Source organism: Pteronotus mesoamericanus, unplaced genomic scaffold (assembly GCF_021234165.1).
Source record: "Pteronotus mesoamericanus isolate MK-2021 breed Mesoamerican mustached bat unplaced genomic scaffold, CSHL_Meso_final contig_256, whole genome shotgun sequence".
In the NCBI taxonomy this organism is placed as follows: domain Eukaryota; kingdom Metazoa; phylum Chordata; class Mammalia; order Chiroptera; family Mormoopidae; genus Pteronotus; species Pteronotus mesoamericanus.
Window position 1 is genome coordinate 82,454 of NW_026555108.1, and position 21,064 is coordinate 103,517.

The following is a 21,064-nucleotide window of genomic DNA, read 5'->3' on the forward strand; positions in this document are numbered from 1 at the left end:
GCCATATGGTTGGATCTTTTTGCTGCTAATAAAATGCAAGAAAGATACAATTGTGGGAAGGACAAATTGTTAAATGAAGGGAGTCAGGAATTGATGGTTTTCAATATTTTTTCTTCTCCAGATAGTAACGTATGTCCTAAAATAAACAAACAGCTTCTGAACAAAGAATAAATCTATGACACGGTCAAGGAACTATGGCTTAAAGATCAACCTAGAGAACAACAGTGCTTCTAGGAACTTTAAGGAGATTGTCAAACATTTTAGCAAGAGTCTAAATTATAGAAATGCTTATTTCAGAAAAGTTTGTGGGTGTGGTTTTATTCAAAGAAAGTGAACCCCAATGAACTTCATGGGAAGACCACAAAAGTTTTAAGAAAATCGTATGATCAGAAACACTGTCAACATGCACTGAAAAGGACAGAGACAGTATATAATGAAAAGAGGCCATTAAAGTTCTTCAATTCTATTGGCAGTAAGTCGGCTGGAAAAAAAAAACAACAAACAAACCAAATATTGAGCTGCAAATATGTTTTTGCTCATTGAGTATGATGATGGCTGTAGGTTTCTCATATATGGCCTCTATTATGTTTAGGTATGTTACCTCTATTCCCACTTTGGTGAGAGTTTCTATCATAAATGGGTGCTGGATTTTATCAAATGCTTTTTCTGCATCTATTGATAAGATCATGTGGTTTTTATCCTTCATTGTTTATGTGGTGAATCACATTTATTGATTAGGGAATGTTGTACCAAACCTTGTATTCCCAGAATAAATCTCACTTGATTATGGTGTATGATCTTTTTGATGCAATGCTGTATTTGGTTTGCTAATGTTTTGTTGAGGATCTTAGCATCTATGTTCATCAGAAATATTGGCCTATACTTTTCTCTCTTGGTAGTGTCTTTATCTGGTTTTGGAATTAGGATAATGCTGGCTTTGTCAAATGAGTTTGGGAGTCTTCCTACCTCTTGAATTTTATGAAATAGTTTGAGAAGGAGAGGTTTTAGTTCTTCTTGGAATATTTGGTAAAATTCACCTGTGAAGCCATCTGGTCCAGGGCTTTTGTTTTTTGGGAGTTTTTTGATTACTGCTTCAATTTTACTAGGTGCAATATGTTTATTCAGAATCTCTGATTCTTGCTGATTTAGTTTTGGAAGACTGTTTGTTTCCAGGAATTTACCCATTTAATACAGGTTGTCCAGTCGGTTGGCATATAGTTGCTCATAATGGATTTTCTCACAATCCATTGTACTTCTTTGGTGTCAGTTGTTATTTCTCCTCTTTCATTTCTGATTTTATTTGGGTCCTTTTTTTTCTTAATGAGTCTGGTTAAAGTTTTGTCAATCTTGTTTATCTTTAAAAAACCAGCTCTTAGATTCATTGATCTTTTGTATTGGTTTTTAGACTCTTTCATTTGTTTCTGCTCTGATATTTATTACTTCCTTCCTTCTACATTAGGTCTTCTTTGTTGTTATTTTCCAATGTCCTTTAAGTTAGAAGCTAGATTGTTCATTTGAGTTTTCTCTTATGTTTTGAGATAGTCCTGTAATGCTATGAATTTCCCTCTAGGATCGCTTTCCCACTGTCCCACAGATTTTGTGTTGTTGTGTCCTCATTTTCATGTGTTCCAAGATATCTTTTGATTTCTTCCTTGATATCCTTGTTGACCCATTCATTGTTTAATAACATGTTATTTAGCTTCCATGTCTTTGTGTGTTTTTCAGTGTTCTTGTGATTGATTTCTAGATTCATAGCGTTGTGGTCAAAGAACATGCTTGATATGATTTCAATCTCCCTAAATTGACTGAGACTTCTTTTGTGTCCTAACATGTGGTCTATCCTAGGAAACATTCCATGTGCACTTGTAAAGCATGTACCATATTTTTCTGTGCATAATGTACACTATTTAGCACAAATTTTTGAGGGAAAAATAAGGATGCACATTATACATGGGCAGTACTAATTCCATAAAATGAAAGATTTCCCCCCCCCCTGAAAGTTTGGGCCCAAAACATGGGTGTTCATTATACATGGCAAAATATGGTATATTCTGTTGCTTTGGTCTGAAATGCTCTGAATATATCAATTAAATCCATTTGACCTAGTGTGTCATTTAAGGCTGCTGTCTCCTTGTTGATTTTCTTTCTGGAAGATCTTATCCATTGAGGTCGATGGGGTGTTGAAATCCCTGACTATGACTGTATTTCTGTAGATTTCTCCCTTTATGCCCATCAAGATTTGCTTCACATATTTAGGTGCTCCTATGTTGGATGTGTAAATGTTTACTAGGGTTCTTCTATCCTCTTGTTGGATTGTTCCCTTTATCATTATGTAGTGGCCTTCTTTGTCTCTTACTATAGCATTGGTTTTAAAATCTGTTTTGTCAGGTAAAAGTACTGCTACCCCAGATTTTTTTCCCCCTTTCCATTTCCATGAAATACCTTTTTCCATCCCTTTAGTTTTAGTCTCTGTGTATCTTTGGATCTGAGACGGCTCTCTTGGAGGCACCATATATATGCTGTCTTGTTTTCTTAGACATTCAGCTACCCTCTTTCTTTTGGTTGGAGCATTTATGCCATTTAATTTAACGTGAGTATTGATAGATATGCATGTAGTGCTATTTTATTGTTAGACTGTTTTCCTCTGGTTTTTTCCTTTCTCTTTCTCTTCTTCTTAAAACAAGCCCTTTAGCATTTGTTGCTGTATTGGTTTAGTGTTAACAAACTCCTGTATCTTTTTCTTGTCTGGGAAGCTCCTTATTTTTCTCCTTCAATTTTAAATGATAGCCTGCAGGGTAAAGTAGCCTTGATTGTAGGTCTTCGCTTTCATCACCTTGAATATTTCACACCACTCCCTTCTGGCCTTAAATGTTTCTGATGAGTCATCTGATGAGTAACTGAATGAGAGTCTAATTGGTGCTCCCTTGTAGGTAACTACCTGCTTTTCTCTCGCGGCTTTTAGGATTCTCTCATTGTCTTTAAGCCTTGTCATTTTAATTATGTTGGGTCCTGGTGTAGGCCTCTTTGGGACTACTTGTTTGGAACTCTCTGAGCTTCCTGGACTTGTGTGTTTTTTTTTCGTTCACCAGATTAGGGAAGTTTTCAGTCATTATTTCTTCAAACAGGTTCTTGATCCCTTGCTTGCTCTCTTCTCCTTCTGGTATTCCCATGATGTGGATGTTGTTCTGCTTCTTGTTGTCCAAAATGTTTCTTAAGTTCTCCTCATTTTTTAAAAATTCTTTTTTCTTTTTGCTGCTCTGCCTGGGTGGTTTTTTTTTCCTACCTTGTCTTCCAAATCACTGATGCGATCCTCTGCTTCATCTAACCTGCTCTTTATTCTTTCCAGTGTATTTTTTATGTCAGATAGTTCATTCTTTATTTTTGACTGTTCCTTTTTCATGGTTTCTGTCTTTTTTCATGCTTTTGAATATCCTTATAATCATTAGTTTAAACTCTCTCCCTGATAAATTGCTTTCCTCCATTTCATCAGTTCTAGAGAATTCTCTTGTTCTTTCATTTGGTGTCTGTTTGCCTTCCCATTTTGGCTGCTTCTTTGTTTTTTTCTGCCTTAGTCCTTAAAATAATCGGTCCCTAAACTGAGCAGTTGTTAATCTAATCAAGCTGTAATCAGCCAGGCTTAAGCACCACTGGCTGTGGCTGAGTAATTCATTTGGGCAGGGCTATTTCTTCCCCTCAGGTGATGCCTTTGGAGAGGAGTGCTCTGCCTGAGAATAATGGCTCCTTTAGTATGGGGAACAACTCAGCATAGCAACCCTGTTGGCTGTTCCCTCAGTTCTCTGCCCAGAGCCTCCAACCCCAGACTCTATTCAAGCGTCTCTAGTCCAATCTGCCCTCCTGCCCATACCCAGGGTAGGTGGCTGCAAAGGAAATTTTGTGCGTTGGCCCTTTAAGAGGCTCTTTGCATCTCCAGCCATCACTCCCTGCGTGACAGAAACCCTGCTGCTTTACCCAGCTGGATGTTATCTGGATTCCTTTCCCAGTTTTGGTGCCGTAGGCTGGGGAGCTCAGCTTGGGATTAGACCCCACACTTTTTAAGGGGAAGTGCTTGGCCACTGAAATATCCCTCTGGCACTTCAGCTGCCACCTGTGGGAGCCCAGCCAGCCCTCTTGCATCTCCTCTGCACTCCCTACCAGTCACATTGTAGTGAAGTGTTTTCTTCTGTTTGTCCGCAGCTATAAGGCTTCTCTTCAGCCAGCGTTCAGTTGGTTGTTCAGGATGATTTCCGTACAATTTAATTGTAATTCCAGATTGGTCCTAGGAGGAGGTTAATGTAGCTTCCACTTACCTCTCTATCACTTTGGATCTCTCAGTAAGTATTTTAATGAAGAAATGATGTTGTCTCTACTTGCATGTATTCTCTTCAGGAATGTATTCTTTTCCCCATTTTCCTATTTCACTTTTCCTATAACATTGTAATTATTTCCCTTAAACTCCCATATACTAGATGATGAGCTTCCCGAGGACTGAATATGAGCCTAGGCCAACATTGTAGTGCTCCCAGCTCCAAGAGCTGTGACTTAGTAGACAACATGAAAATGACACTGAAATGACAGAATAAATGAAAGCAATGGATACCTGTTGAACATTGGCCTGAAGGAGGTCTCCAAGACGCCCAACAAGGTCAGAGAAGTTGGGTCTGAGGGTGCACTCACTGTGCCAGCAGTCAAGCATAGTCTGGTAGCTGAAGATTGAAAAAAAAATACCAATAAAGTTTTATTCTCTTATTCCCATTGCTTCTCTAACTTTTTCTATGGATGACACCCGAGATCATATCCTCACAATTACCCCCAAGCCATATTCTTTGCTATGGTGGTTTTAGAGTGAGGTTTCTGAAAACCTGCCTGCTCCATATCTCTCCAGTACCCTTATGTTCCCTTTAGGAGCATTTGTTTCAAGTCTGTACACATAAATGCATGCATTTAATCAGCCATAATTAGTCCACATGTAAACCAAATACTTAGAAAACCCTAACATTAAAAAAATGCAACCTAGCCTTTAGGTTTGTTGCTAAACTCCTTTGGCAGAACCAGAATGATGTGAATGGGGAGACTGCTATATTTGTCAGGAAACTAACTGGCTTCAAATACTCTTAGACTTTGGGCCCTCCTCATGACTTAGAAGCTTATAGAATTGGAGTTTGATCCTCAAATATCTTTACATATCTTTGGAAAATGGTATAAAATGCCATCATTTTTAGAGATTAAGTGGTACCACTGGAATCCCAGCCTGTACTTTCCAAAGACTTTGGAGAATGAGCCATCAACTAAGTGGTAAATGCTGTTTGTTAAAAAGAAATGGTAATCATGAACTTATCTATAAAGCTCTGTGAAAAACAGACCTTCAAATCTCCTTTTAGCGCCTGTAGTAATTGTGTAAATTCATTTATTTTTTATTTTTATTAGGTATTGGAGTGACATTGGTTAATAAGATTAGGATTCAAGTGTACATTTCTATGATACATGATCTGTATATTGTATTGTGTGCCTTCAACTCTAAGTCAGATCATCTTCCATCACCATATATTTGACCTCTTTGACCATTTACAAACCCCACCCCACCCTTCCCTCTGGTAACCACCATACTGTTGTCTGTGTCTATGGGTTTTTGTTTGTTCATTTGTTGCTTTCAGTCTTATATCCCACATATGAGTGAAATAGTATGTTGTTTTCGTTTGGTGGTATTCCATACTTCTTTTCTGTTTCCTCTTTTTTTTAAAGCTATGTGTTTCAGTTTTGGGGGTGTGTGTGTGTGTGTGTGTGAGTGTGAGAGAGATTACCATTGTGTTTATGAAAATTTCATAAGAATAATAGCCCTTTTTCTTTGAATCAATCTGATCTCCATTCTCCTCTGCAAATTCAGGCCTTTACTGCCTTCCCTTTTATGTTTTTGTTTTCACAAGTTATCATTATTTACACTGTGATTTTTTTTGTGATCTCACTCATAGATTCCTGATCTTTAGATCTTTGTTTCAGGTAGAATAACCCCTTTGAATATTTCCTGCAATGGAGGTCTCCTGGTTATAAAATCCTTCAGCTTCTCTATGCCTAGAATAGTCTTTATTTCTCCTTCATATCTAAAGGGTAATACATATATATTTATGTATATATTTTATATATATATAATTTTTGGCTTGTAATTTCTCTTTCAGTAGTTTGAATATTTGGTTCCATGCTGTTCTAGCTTCTAGAGTTTCTGCTGAGAAATCCTGTGATAACTTCATGGGCTTTCCTTTATAGGTTACTTTCTTTTTTTCCCTGGCTTCCTTAAGAATTCTTTCCTTGTCAAGAATTTTTGGCAGTTTTAGTACTATGTGCCTTGGAGAAGGCCTTTTCGGACTTTAGTAATAAGGTGTTCTGTTTGCTTCTTAAATTTGAGGATCTTGCTCTTTCCATAGGTTGTGAAGTTCTCATTAACTATTTGTTTAAGTATGCTCTCTGTTCTCCCTCTCCTTCTGGTATGCCTATTATTCTTATATTGCTCTTTCTGATGGAGTCAGATAGTTCTCATACATTATTTTATTTTTTTATGCTTAAGTCTCTCTTTTATCTGCATCGTTTCTAGATTTCTATCTTCAATATCACTAATTCTTTCCTCCATCTGGTCAGTTCTATCTCCTGTGCTCCCTAGTTCATTCTCTATCTCTTTTGTTGAGTTCTTCATGTCCAGAATTTTTGTTTTTTAGAGTTTAATCTCTTTGTAAAAGTACTCATTTTGTTCTTTGATTTTGTTTCTAAGTTCATTAAAATGCCTATCTGTGTTTTCTTGCATCTTGTTTAGTTTTTTCAGAACTGCAATCTTGAATTTTGTTATTTATATCACATATTTTCATGTCTTTAAGTTTATTTTCTGGAGGTTTTTCATTTTATTTCTGAGCTGCCTCATTACCTTAGTTTTTCACGGTATTTGATGGATTCCTTCTCTTTCTAGGCATCTATGAATGACTGGCACTTAATTCTCTATTAGACAGATAAGCAGTCTTTCTAATGCTTTCCAATAGGTGGTGCTGAATCACAAATTTTTAGTTCTCTTGCACTGGCTTCTCAGATCTCTGCTTGGTGATGGAAAATGGCTTGTGTTCCCTGGGAAGGTGGGCTTGTCTCATGTCTTGAGGCCACCTCAATCTCAGGGAACCAACCCTAACGGGGAATGTAGTAGGCAATGGGTTTTCAAATATGTGAAATCCCAGTGCTATGCTTTGCAGCCAGATGATGCTGCTGGCAGTGCAGATTTGATGGGTGGAATATGGAGTGAGCTGGGGAAAGTTGGCTCCTTCCTTTGTTGCTTTGTTCTCTCACTAATGGTGGCTGGTAGACCTCTGTGGCCTCCCCTCTGTGTTTCTACCTGGCCCTGCGATAGTCACAAAGTGTGCCTGTTGCTTAAGGAAAAAATGTTTCTGTATTACCAGTTCTTGGGTTTGAAGATAATATTCTTCGCAACCTGACACTCACTGCTATACCTTCTTCTGGGTCTGTTCCTAGCTCTGAAAGGGTCAGGTGAAGTGGTCAGACTCTGTCATTTGATTTCTCTGAGTAGAATGCTGACGGCAGACAACCGTGGCCACACCTCTGTGCTGCGTCCCTGCTGTGGTCACAGGGATCGGCTGCTGCTTGTACTGCCCACTCCTGCAGAAATGCCCACTGACTCTCTTTGCTCCTCCCAAGCTGAAGGGAGCGCCAGCCATAACCTGGTATCTTTCCTCTCAGGGCTGAGCCCCATAGCTCTTCTCCCTTCCCATCTCCTTGGCTCACCCCCATTTGCCCACCTTCAGATATTTCAATGCACACATCTCTCAGACACCTTTGTGCATTGAGAAAAGAATCTTTTGTTGAATTATAGCAGTTCAAATTGTTGAAACTTTAAGGGGAGACAATCAGGGGATCTCTCACACTGCCATTCCTCTGATATCACTCTCTAGATTCACTTAAAAGATCCCAAGATCATTAAAAGATTAAAAGATCATTGAAAGATCCCAAGAACTTGGCTCCAGTTTGGTATATGCAGGAGAAACCAAAAATTTTGTGTGACTCACAGTACTGCCTTATTAGCTTTACTGGACTAAACCTGCAGTTTCTTCGAGGTATGCCTATATACTTGAGAAAAGAAAAAGAAGTATGTTGGCATTGAACAGGATTTCATGTGTTATGTTATGTAATCTGTGGTGTTTACTTTGACCATTTTGTCCAAAGGAATTTAGTCTGATGACCCTTAGGCCTGAAGAAGAACTTACATTTCAGGAGTGGAATATTCAGGAGCTCTCATTCGTGTTCCCTCCTTAAGCTGACGGCAGAATTCCTCATCTATCTGCACTCCTGGGTATGGTGAGGCACCTGAGACATAAGGAAAAACATAAATCCTATTCATTCCCATGAGATAAGCAACTCAACAGGATCTTATAAGAGAGAAGCATAAAAAAAATTCTGAGGGGCTAGCAGCTCCAGGTCTACATAGAGTATGTGACATAGAACTTCTGTCTACCTTGACAATTTAGAGATCTGACATAAATAATTCTCCCAGAAACCACATATACAAATTGTTTTGAGATGAAGGTAAAGGTTTTTTTTTAAAAACTACCAATAAATTTCCATTGACTTAGCAATAGGTCATGTTTTTAAATTTTTTAATTTATTGATTTTAGAGGGAGAGAGGAAAGGAGAAAAAGAGAAAGGGGAGAGAGAGAGAGAGAGAGAGAGAGGTGTTGATTTGTTATTCCACTTATTTTATGTACTTATGGTTGATTCTTGTGTGTGCCCTAACTGGGGACCAAACCTGCAAACTTGGTCTATCAGGACAATGCTCTAACCAACTGAGAGCTACAAGGCTAAGCAATAATTGCATGCTTTTAAATGATACATTCTGCCATTACCCTGTGATTTGCTGGAATGTAACCCATCCTTCAATATAAGATGGGTGATTTTGTTTTTAATCCAAAAGCATCTGTTTCTGCAGTCTCTGAATGCCCTTTTCATATTATACTTTAATTATGACATTCCAATGTAGCCCAGGCCTCATGAACAACAAGGGTGCAGATTTCTACCCAATGCGGACATCTGTTTCCTACTTGGGAAATGCAGTCTTGGTGGTATCCAAACCCAAACAAGAAATAAGGCCTGAGAGTAAATTTCATGTTCACAAATGAAAAAAAAAATTATGGTAAAGAAAGCACATTTCCCAAGTTTGAATCACAGTTTAAAGTGGGTTAAGAGACTGCAAATTATCAAACCACAAGTATCTTTGAACATCTATGTCTGTGCATGGGTAAGCTACATTCCCAAACTCATAACTCTTATTTGGTTGCTTATATTCAATAGTTATGAAAACTCTAGAGTACATTTTCTAGGACTTTGAGATTCAAGATGGTGTCAGACACCAATACAAAGCTATAAGGAACACAAGGAATCAAGGAAATATACTACCAAAGGGACAAAATAACATATATGCACGACACATAGACACAGACAACAGTGCAGTGAAGGCCAGAGGGAAGGGGAACGGGGCTGAGTGGAGGTGGCCAACGAGGGGGAGGATGGGGACATCTGTAACACTGTAAAAAATACAGTTAAAAAATGGGCAAATGACTTGAGAAACCATTTCTCCCAAGAAGTCATGCAAATGCTCAACAAAAATATCAAATATGTGCAACATTACTAGTCATCATAAAAATGCAAATGAAAATCATTATGAGATAATACCTCACACCTGTTGAAATGGCTATAATTAAAAGGTCAACAAACAATAAGGTATGGCAAGGTCATTTAGAAATGGGAACTTTCATGCGCTCTTAGTGGGAACATAAACTGGTGCAGCCACTATGGAAAAGAGTATGGAGATTTCTCAAAAAGATAAAAATAGGTCATCAAGGAACATGTATAAAGGACACATGGACAAAGCCAAAGGGGGTAGGATCGAGGGTGGGAAGTGGGGTTGGGTGGGGAGAGGGGGAGTGGTGGGAGGAAAATGCAGGCAACTGTACTTGAATAACAATAAAAAAATTGAATAAAAATAAAAATAGACCTGCCGTATGACCCAGCAATTTCATTTCCGGACATTTATGTTATGAAAATGAAGACACTAATTCAAAGAGATATATATACCCTATGTTCATTGCAACATTATTTACAATAGCCAAAATATGGAAGCAATGTAAGTGTCTATAAATGTATGAATCAGTAAAGAAGATGTAATATGGTATTATTTAGGCATTAAATAATGATGAAACAATGTCATTTAAAACTTCATAGATAGACCTAGAAGTTATGAAGCTAAATGATATAAATTGGACAGAAGATAAATGACATGATTTCAGTTATGTGGATTCTTAAACAATACTAAGAGAACAAATAACAAAACAAAACAGAACATACTTAGATGCAGAAAGCAAACTGATGGTTGTTAGAGGATGGGGCATGGGTGAAAAAAATGGAGTACAAGAGGTACTTCCAATAATAAAATAAATAAGTTATGGTGAAGTAGGTACAGTATAGATCATTACTAGATATATCTGGTGATCACATCATAAATTATATACAGACTTATGTTGGTTCAGAACATATCATTTCTCTAGTGTATATTTTTACTTCTGTCATCAGTCGATCATAAAAGCAAATATTTATGAGCTCTCTATTCTGTTCCATTGATCTATGTGTCTGTTTTTGTTCCAGTACTATACAGTTTTGAGTATTGTAGCTTTAGGTCAGAAGCATAATACCTCCAACTTTAATCTTCTTTATCAAAATTTTGTATTTCTGTTCAGCATTTTTGGCCTCTTAGAGTCTTTTGTGGTTCTATATAAATTTTAGGATTATTTGTTTCAGTTCTAAGAAGAATGATATTGGTATTTTGATAGGATTTGCATTAAATCTGTAAATTGCTTGGGGTAATAGGTTATTTTAACCATTTTAAGACTCCAATCCATGAGCCAGTATATCTTTTCATTTAATTGTGTCCTGTTATTGTCTTATAGTTTTCAGAATACAGGTCTTTCACTTCCTTAAGCTTATTGCTAAGTATTTTATTCTATTTGAAGTATGGGAGAAGGAGGTAGTAACATATAAGGGGACCCCGATGTGGCTAGCAGCTCACTTCTCAACAGAAACACTACAAGCCAGAAGAGAATGGCAAGAAATATTCCAAGTCATGAAAAGCAAAGGCCTGCAACCAACACTGCTCTACCCAGCAAGGCTCTCCATTCAAATAGAAGGCAAAATAAGGAGTTTCGCAGACAAAAGAAGGCTAAAAGAATACACCTCCACCAAACCAGCATGGCAAAATATGCTAAAGGGACTGCTTTAGGAAGATGAAGAAAGAGTCTATGAATCCCCATTTCCTTTCACAGTCACCAATACTTGACATTACCAATATTTTTAATACATATTAATCTGATTGTGACAATGATGTGTTACTTTAATTATTACTTTATTAGTTGAAACTAAACCTCTTTTTGTATATTCCTTGCCTATTTCTATTATTTTTAAAAAGCTTTAAATGACTTTTCGGTATTCTTTACTCATTTTTCAATTAAATGTTTGTAGAATTTTTTCCCTTAAAAAACAAACTATTAACACTTTTTTAGCTGTGTTGCAAATACTTTCTTATTCTATTACTTGTCCTCTAAGTTATTTTTGTATATTACTGTACAGTCTTAAATGTTTAATATAGTCATATTGTCAATATTTTACTTTGTAGCTTCTGGGTTTGAATATTTTACTTCAGGGTAAGAAAAATATCATTTTGTATTTTCTCCTAAAACTCCTTAGATTTTACATATTGATTTTTAACTCACCTGAATATTTCTTATATAACATGTGAAATAGGGCTCTAGATTTGTTTTATTTCAAGTAATAGTGGTCCATGTACCTCATTTGTTGAATAAGCCTTATTTTCCCCATTGATTTGAAATATCAATTTAATCATATATTACATTGTTAGACATATATATATGTTTGTTTCTAGAATGCTCATTTCATTGATCTATTTGATTATTTTTATGCTGGTGTCATGTTGTTTTTTAATTGCTGACACTTTATAATGGATTTAAAATTTTTAATATTTTATAATGGATCTTGACATTTAAAAAGTAAATAAATAAAATCAACCTGCATTTAAAAAGAAAAAAGAAAGAAGGAACTCCTACCTTTTGTGACCACACGGGTAGAACTGGAGAATATTAAACTAAGTGAAATAGGCCAGTTGATGAAAGACAAATACCATATGATCTCACCTCTAAGTGGACTCTATTCAACAAAATAAACTAAGGAAAATAAACCACAGGCATGGAAACATGGAGCAGCCTGAAAGTGGCCAGAGGGGATGGGGAAGGAGGACAGTGGTGGAAAGAAGGGGAAGAGACTAGACAAAGAACATGGATGAATGACCCATGGACATGGACAGCAGTGTGGGAATTGACTGTGGGAGCGGGGGTGGGGTGGGTGGAGGGGGGTAAATGGGGAAAAATTGAGATAACCGTAATAGAATAAACATGATTTAAAAATTTAAAAAATTAAAAAAAAAATAAAGTTCTTGTTCATTCACCACACCAGGCTCAATAAGAATTAGCAGAGATATATCGTTGAACCTTCTGGGATGTTATTATGAAGAAGAAAGTCCTTCAACCCTTATATACTGGCTCCTGTTCTCTCCCCTCCACCTGGTTGCAACCTCAGGACTTATGTGAATACTCAATCTTATGAGTCTTCTCCCACCCTCCTCCTGAGTCAGGTATGAGTTTTACAGTAAAATTCTATCCATTATGGTATTATACCACTTAGATAAAACCACATATAGTTAGCACAATGTACATACAAATAAGAATTTGTGCACACACACAGTAAGAAGAAAGTGTGTTTTTTTTTCCATGAAACAGTCAAGCATTTGGCTTTCTTCTGTTTTTATTCAGGCAATAGATACAATTTTATCTACCTATATTGTGGTGTTACCAGGTGAATTCAAATATTTATGGTTCAGGAGACTGGAATTTAAACTCTTTGGAGAATACACCAACATGTGTGTGGCACATTATAGCTCAAATAGTATTTTAACATAACAACCTTGTGACGTAAAAATTCTCAACCCCACGTTTTAGATGAGGAAGTTGGAAACCAGATTGGCGTAGTGGCCTGCTAAATTGGTACAGCTAATGAGAAGTAACACTGAGGTTCAAGCTCATGTCTGACTGAAAGTCACATATGTCATCTTTCTCTATGTAGACAATTCTTTGGCAATATACCTGTGTTTCATCTCCATCTGCAGTTCTTACCCTGTCCTGTAAGACACCACATGAAGTTGTTTTTTGCTTACCTATCATCATCCACCATCCACCGCTGTCCACTTCAGTGCCTTCCAGCTACAATGGCCATCTATCTCACTGTTCTTCTCAACACATCAAACATGTTTTAGCCTCTGGGCCTTTGGACTCACTGTTCCCTATGCCTGGAACGGTCTCATCCCAGATGGCCAATTGGCTAGTGACCTCTCTTTCTTCTAATCGCTGCTTAAATGTCACCCTCTCTGAGAAACCTCCTTTGCCACTCTCTGAAATAATATTCCTGTATCACGCTCCCTCCCCCTAGTTCCATATTTTATTGACTAATGAATTAATATGCCCTTCCTGGTAAAATACAAGCTCCTTGACAGCAGGTATTTTTGTCAGTTTCAATCACTAATAGCTATCCTCAGCTCAAAGTATAGCGTCTAGCATATAGTAGGCATTTAATATATATTTGCTCTTGAATTTGAGATATAAGGGAAAAAAATATGTGCATCTGGTTAGGGAGTTGCTTCCCTGTGTTCTAGTCTCACAAGGAATGGCCTTTCTCAGGCTCGTCCCCACGTGCACAGCTTGTTGGAACCTCCTGCCTTTGTCCACATCAGTAAGACCGAAATACTACAGTCAAAGAATTGTGCTTTGGACTACAGAGAGCCATTTGCTCTTCTCTTCAAAATTAACATCACAGAGCATAGTCATAAGCCTGAGTTCAAACTCGAAACCAATAGAGCATTGGAAGGTTGTATCTGGTTCAAGGTGATGTGATCCATTCCAGAAACAAAAGAACCATTTCCACAGTACCACAGAATGACATCTCCAGAAGGAATTTTGTACAACATTTAATGCGGTTCCCTTGCTTTGCAGGGCCTAGAGAAGTGTGTGTCCACATGGGGCACCAACAGCTAATTAGAATCACATTCTGGACTTGTAATCACAGATTATTCTGGCTTCAGAGGACCTCAGGGCCCATCTAGCTTCAAAACTCAATTTCATAGATTGTGGATTGAGGCCCAATAAAGGGATGTAAGCTAGAGGAATAAGAAATCGGGAGCTGATACCTTCAGGGTCATTATTGTAAATTGCCCCAATCTGCAGAATGTAATTGGATACCTAGTGCTCCATTTTCATCTTAATGGGGTGTTAGGGTGTATCATACATATGTGGTGTCTTTCACATGAGCATCTTGATTGTGAATTTAAACTGGAGCACAGCCTCTGCCTGAAATCAGAGCATTTTTTTTAACACAAGTTTTGTCCCTGAATTTCTGAACTACTGAGACATGAGAGTTAAGGTTCACAAACAAAAGTATGAAGGATTTTTAAGAGTCCTAAGCTTGGGTCCTGATCGCTGGGTTTCCCAGCTCTGGAACAGTTTCTGGAAGGGTACAAGCATGGCTCTGGTAACCTTCACAAAGTATATTAAAAGGAGGTTTACCTAAAGGCAGAGGGACAAACTACATGATTTAGAATAAAGAGTTTAAATTCTGAGATGGTGCAAGGACTCCATCTACCTGCCTACATCCATTTCTCAATGACCTCATTTGTTTATTCCAAGTAAAGTCTTCCTATAGGAAAGGACACTGAATCTAGTATCACATTTAGGGTTTCAGTCCTCGCTGTGCCTATTAGTTTTTGTGGGGCCTCATATGTACTTCTCTGAGGCTCAGCTTTTTCATTTATAAATTTTGTATCATAATGTCTATTCTAGCTAACAGGAAGTTGTAACAATTATATCATATAATAATAATAATAATAAATTTAATTGCTTCAGTACCTTGCAATATACAGAGCACTTTCTATCTACTTATTATGTTCGTTCTACAAATGTTAAACTCCTTAAAGAAAAATGACCATGTTATTCCATGTGTTATTATGCAATAGTGAGAGGTGATCTGATAACATTCTATTTCTGTAGTAGCGAGGCTTTCCGCTACCTCAAGGGTCTGCTCATGGAAACAGCCATGAAAGGCTATGAATTCCAGCTACAAGAAAAATAACCAAGAAAACCAAAAGATGCGGTGTGACTGAAGACATAATCTGATCAGTGGATATCAAGGGTTATAAAATTCAGACCCTGCTGGAAGTTAATTTGGAAAATGAGAGAATGGTAAAAGGAAGACAGAGAAGAAAAATAGGGGAATGAGAGAGGGCGGGAAGCAGGAGCAATGGCATATTGAAAGAGTTTATTGAGGCAAGGAAATTTGTAATCCATATGACAGATTTCCATCCCCAAAAAGGTTAAAAGAACAAGTGTCAACATTCATCTGTCTCGAAATATTGTTTGTTCAGACACCTTGCTCTCCTGAGCGCACTGGATAGTGGGGTGTTGGTGCTTCCAAATCCTGGGAACCACTGGAGAAAGGAGTGCTAGCAGCTATGCTACCTCCTTCCCATGAAGCCTCCCCTCAAAAGGCTATGTGTATAAGATGGGTGTGGGCGGACATTCCTTTCCGCGCAAAGATCAGGTAGAGAGAAGCCTATTCTGAAATTCAAGCTGTCTAGTATAGTAATATTTCTTAGTGACACTGCTGTAATTACTGCTTTACCATTTGATTCCACATGTGACTTGGATGGAAACCAAATAGTGTCGCTTCCCCTTTGCTCAAGCACCTTGTTCCGCCTCTTAAACACCTGTCATCTGAGAGACTAGACAGAGAGACCAGATATCGTAGGCGAGGGCCAAAATAGCCTCGGCGGCGAAGGCAAACATCTTGCAATCACTTTAGATCTCAGTGATCTATAAACATTGGAATCCTCCTCTATATTCAGTGACACCAATGCTTGATAAAATAGTTATCATGTGCACTTGGCTCCCAAACAACCATGCCCAGCTGATTTGAATAAAAACCCCTCGGCACCACAGGCAGGACTTTGATTCAGAGTCATGGAAGGAGGAGGATCTGAGGTGAGATGCAGACCTCATCCATGTTAGAGCATTGTCTTCTTTCTTAAAAGCCTTGTCTCATCTCTAGGCTTCCTGGTAGGTTTAGAAGGTTTTTCCTCCAGGCGCCAGCAATGTGGGACTGGGAGTCTAGAAGGCCGAGGTCAGGGTTTACTGTGCTGCTTTCTTCAGGGCCCCACAGAGCTTAGTTAGAATCACCGACGCCACGCTATGGCTTGGCTTAAGTGTGGTCGTATGTGTGGTGGTTAAAAGCGGGGCTTGCGAGTCAGACAGGTTGGGTTCAAATTCTGGCTCTTTGAAAAGTCTTTAAGAAGCGACTTAATCGCTCTGCATCAACAGAGCCCCGTCTAGCGTGTGGACCTCGTTCCGTCTCTAACCACACCTCCAATTACTCTTAAGCTCACTCATCCACTCTAGCCACAGTGGTCTCCTGTCTGATCCTCAAACTCACTGGGCACACTCCATTTTCTATTTCCCTTGCCCAGTAGTCTCTTCTCCCAGATAGCTGTGTGGCTCATTTCTTCACTCTTCAGGCCTTTACTGAAGCATTTCACTTTCAATGAGGCCCTGCTTAACCACCTAGTTTAAAAACTAACCCACGTTCTGCTCCATACCAATACTCCCTAAATCTCTTCTAAATTTTTCTCCATACTACCTAACATCATTTAAAATTTTCTATGTTGTACTGATTAATTGTTTGTGGTCAGTCTAATCTGACTAGAGGGCAAGCTCCATGACAGCAGGGATTATCATTTGCTTTGTTTACCACTGTATCTCCAGCACTTACAATGCCTGGCATGTGACAGGCTTTCAGTAAACATTTCTTGAGTAAATTTGATCAATCACTGAATGAATGAGACAATTTTTGTTAGTTCTTGGTCACAAGTTGTTTTCTACCTGATTACATCGCATCCACAGACCGAGGTCTGCTAAATTCTGAGATTGCAGCTGATGTTGACTGGGAATAGTGAGGGGGTAGCAATAAAAAGATACACTTACCCAGAGAGAATATTTCCCACAGCAAGACACCAAACGACCACACATCACTCTGGATAGTATAAACCTTGTCAAAAATGGCTTCAGGTGCCATCCATTTAAGCGGGAGCCTTGCCTAGAAAGCCAAAATGGGAGAGAGCCATGAAATAACATCCATAACATCGACGGGTCCCAAGGGACTGGACTTGGGGTGTTGTGCCAGTGAACTATGAACTTACATCCCCTTTCCAGACATAGTCAGGGTCTTTGTAGATGTCTCTGGCCAAACCAAAGTCACAGATCTTCACAATGTTATTATCAGCTAGAAGGATGTTCCGAGCAGCCAAGTCCCGGTGAATGCACTAAAGAAAAAGGACACAGGTTGCTCAGAGGGTTGCCAGGACCTAGGATTGTGCAGGCTTACAGATTCTCAGCCAGGAGAAAGGCTGGGTATTGAGTGTGGAGAGGAAAGGAATGAAAATTCAGAATAGGGAAGTATCTCAGAAGTACTCAGCCTCTGAGAGACTAGTGAATTGGTCTGTTCTGAAATTTGGCTGAATGGGTCGAATGTCCATTATAATAGAATGGTTCCTCCCATTTGGCTACCACTAATATGTTTTATCCTTCAGACCCTGTGATATTACTTTACAATATAATTCTATTCTATCCACTGCATTCCACTGCTAGTACCCTGGGTCACAGAGACCCTTGTTTTACCTCAATGGGACCATTGCAATGGTTTCCTAACTGTTATCTGTGCCTCCAGTGTAGCCCCATGAACTACTCATTGGTCCACTTTGGTCCCCAAAGTCCCAATCCTTAAGCGCAAACCTGAGAATGTTCTTACTTAAAAAATTTTATTTTGTGGCAGTTAGAAACCACGAAAGTTCAAATTTCTTTGCACAATGTTCAAAGCCTTTCATAATCAATGTAAAGCTCTCTGTTCAGCTATACTTCCCCATCCCTACATCTTTGTGCATTGTATGTTGTAGTTTTTAGAACTATGGAAAATTTTCTTGTTATCAAGTCTTCATAATATTGCTTAAACACAACATCTGCTGAGAAGACCACAGATTGTCTGGATTTCCTTCCATATAGTCAGAAAGCACTTATTTTATTCTTCTCTCATAGGATCTAGCCTATTTCATTATATTGACTGTCTTTCTACCTCACTGGGTTCTTAGGTAAGAGAATTTGTATCTTTCATGTCTGTACCTCCAGCTGTTAGCATAGAGAACATAAGAAGCAATCAACACATATTTTCTGAAAGAAATTATTTTGATATACAATAACCTGCACTGCTGGCTTTAAATATTCTAGCCATCTCCTATTATTAGAGTTTGAAAAATAAGCCCCTAACAACTGCAGGTAGACAGAGGAGTAGCTGTCTGTAAGATGACTGAACGTGAATTTCCCAAAGAACAATTCAAAAAAGACAGACAAGTAAAAGAGTAGACTATTAAAAAAGCTATGATGGATACTGCTGCTATGGAAATCCACTTCTCCTTTGTCCCCCTAAAAGTAGAAATGAACAAAAGGAAAGAATGAACACTCACTTTTCTGGAAGCAAGGAACTCCATGCCCTTGGCCACTTGGAAGCTATAGCAGATCAGGTCCTCCAAGGTGAGGGTGTGCTTATAGAGATTCTTCGAATCTGGAGAAGCAAAAAGAACATGAGAGAAAGACTGGTGGTGGAAAACTTCCCCCGAATTCTGTGGAGACAGCAGTAGGGAAGAGCTAGAGGGGAAGAAAAACCTGCCCTCCATACAAAGTTTGCAGAATGGAGGCAAATGCTTTTGTCGACAGGACCTTGGCAGACCTTACTCTACCATGACCTCCTGTGTATTTTTAAGTGATGGGCATGTACTCTTGTGAATGAACATGCTCTCCCAAGATGTCTTTAGGGATTCAATAGCTCATGCCTTGACTATTCCCTACCGCCAAAATGGAATCCATTGTTTTTTGAGGTTTCCTCGCTAATTCTGGGTGCCAGAAAGAATCTGGAAGATGTCTATGGGATGCCAGAGGTTGGGAATTTTTCAGGAAATTCCCATAATTCATGGTTACAACAAGTCTGAATTTTTGTAATCACAATGTATGGTCACTATATACCATATTCCTTACTAGATCACTTCCCTCAATTTCTGTCAATAGATGCAGAGTTCAGAAATTCCTATGATGCTCTACCCCCACCATATTAGGATTGTAAGGGTCTTTACAAGTATTCTAGTTCAAGTTTCTACTGTCATTTTACAAGTAGAGAAAATGAAGCCTAGAGAAGAGGTGTGACTTGTCCAAGGCCATAAAGTATGTTTGTGAGAACCAGTAATAAAACCCCAATCTTCTCACTCTCAGACCAGTTGCTGTCCCAGCATGCATTAATGCCAGACAGATATCTTACACAGTTTATTTACGACCAAAAGCACAATAAGAGGAATAGAGGCAGAAAGGTCAGGGGCACCAGTAGGTGCCAATGTCAGGCAGAAAGCTCAGGCAGAATTAAGACACGTGTAATTCAAAGTCAATGCTTGAAGCTGTCAGTCAAAACCAGGGATGGGAGGTAACATGGAAAGAAGCGGGCAGCCTGTATTCAACTCCTACTCCTCTTATTTAGCTGAGCCAGATCAATATTGAGGTGGTCAACATTGGTACAGCTATTAGAGTTGCTTATCCTTTAAATATCTCCATACTGCTTGGTAAATGGTTACACGGACAAGCTCTTCAAGTGTCCTCTCCACTACATTGATCACATCCCTTTCCAGACTTTACCATGATTCAAAAACCCCAAGACCCTGCTCCGGTGCTACATTAGACATCTATTCTGATTGGTCTCAATCTGTGCCAGTATTTGTTCAATATTTTAATAGCTGTAAAATATTTTCATAGCAATAGCCATTTCGCAATACCCTACATATTTGTTAAGTATTTTGACTATCAGGCAGGATCTGTTCACTATATTTTATATTATTATCCCTGTGCTGAGTGTCAGTTTCTTCTCTGTCAAATGGAGATCAGGATCCCTATTCATCTCACAGGGAAGTCATAGAGCTCAAGAAAAGAATTTTTTGGGCAGTGCATGGAAACTGTAAAGGTCTACATGAATGTGGGAGGCTGTCATTGTAAACTATTTCTGTGTGTTAACGAAAGTGTAAGCTGAGCTTAGAAGCAAATGTCCGCCGAGATGCACGACAACGGTCACGTGATGTTCTGGGAGACCTCCCTCAACCCCGGTCTAACCTTGCTGGACAGTGGCCTCACTCACCCAATGCAACCCCCATACTCAAACCTCTAGTAGCCTTGAGGAATGGCCAGAAGACAACCCCACATACCTACTCGGTGGGTCATTGTGGCCCCCAAAAGGTGGCGGTTACTTTCATCCTCCTCATCAGATTCGCTATAGCTCTTGTCCTCAATGAAGCCAGAGCTGGTGGAACTTCCTGTGCTCGCCACGCTCTCCAGACGCGGCTTGACCAGCTGGGAGGACTTGCAGTCGGAATCATGAAAGGTCTTCACCTTTTTATCCATACCGAGCGGGACCTGAGAGTTCAAAAATACTCAGAGCTGGAAGAGACTTCAACATTATCAAGTCCATCCTACCTCATGCTTCTATTGGGGAAACTGAGGCCCCCAGATGTATAAGGGAATTGCTCAAAGATAGGCAGAGGGAAAGCTGAGAGTGCTGCTTCAGCCGAGGGCTCTGTTCCCTTTGCTGTGATGTCAATAGACTCATCCCTAGGGAGCGGGAACATTCCAGATCTGGCTGTCGAAGGGGTTTTCTTCCTCAAAAGACAGCAGGCTTTCACAGGGCAAGGATATCTGGTGACATGTGGTACCCCAAAGGGTGTCTGTGCTCTGTGCTTAGACGTTGAGCGTATGTCATAAGAAGCAGCCACCCTCTATTTTTA

The 21,064-nt window shown here is 39.0% G+C and overlaps 1 protein-coding gene across 1 annotated transcript in view; it reads right to left on the minus strand.

Annotated features, from left to right (window-relative positions):
- The window catches only part of LOC129071112 (vascular endothelial growth factor receptor kdr-like), a 168,307-nt gene that overhangs the window by 12,366 nt on the left and 134,877 nt on the right, over positions 1–21,064 (minus strand). The window contains exons 21-26 of the mRNA XM_054574237.1: positions 20,489–20,696; positions 18,716–18,813; positions 17,399–17,521; positions 17,184–17,295; positions 8,250–8,349; positions 4,598–4,703 (exon numbers count right to left, since the gene is read on the minus strand). Of these exons, the coding sequence (XP_054430212.1) occupies positions 4,598–4,703; positions 8,250–8,349; positions 17,184–17,295; positions 17,399–17,521; positions 18,716–18,813; positions 20,489–20,696 (747 nt within the window). The remainder of the gene's footprint in view (positions 1–4,597; positions 4,704–8,249; positions 8,350–17,183; positions 17,296–17,398; positions 17,522–18,715; positions 18,814–20,488; positions 20,697–21,064) is intronic.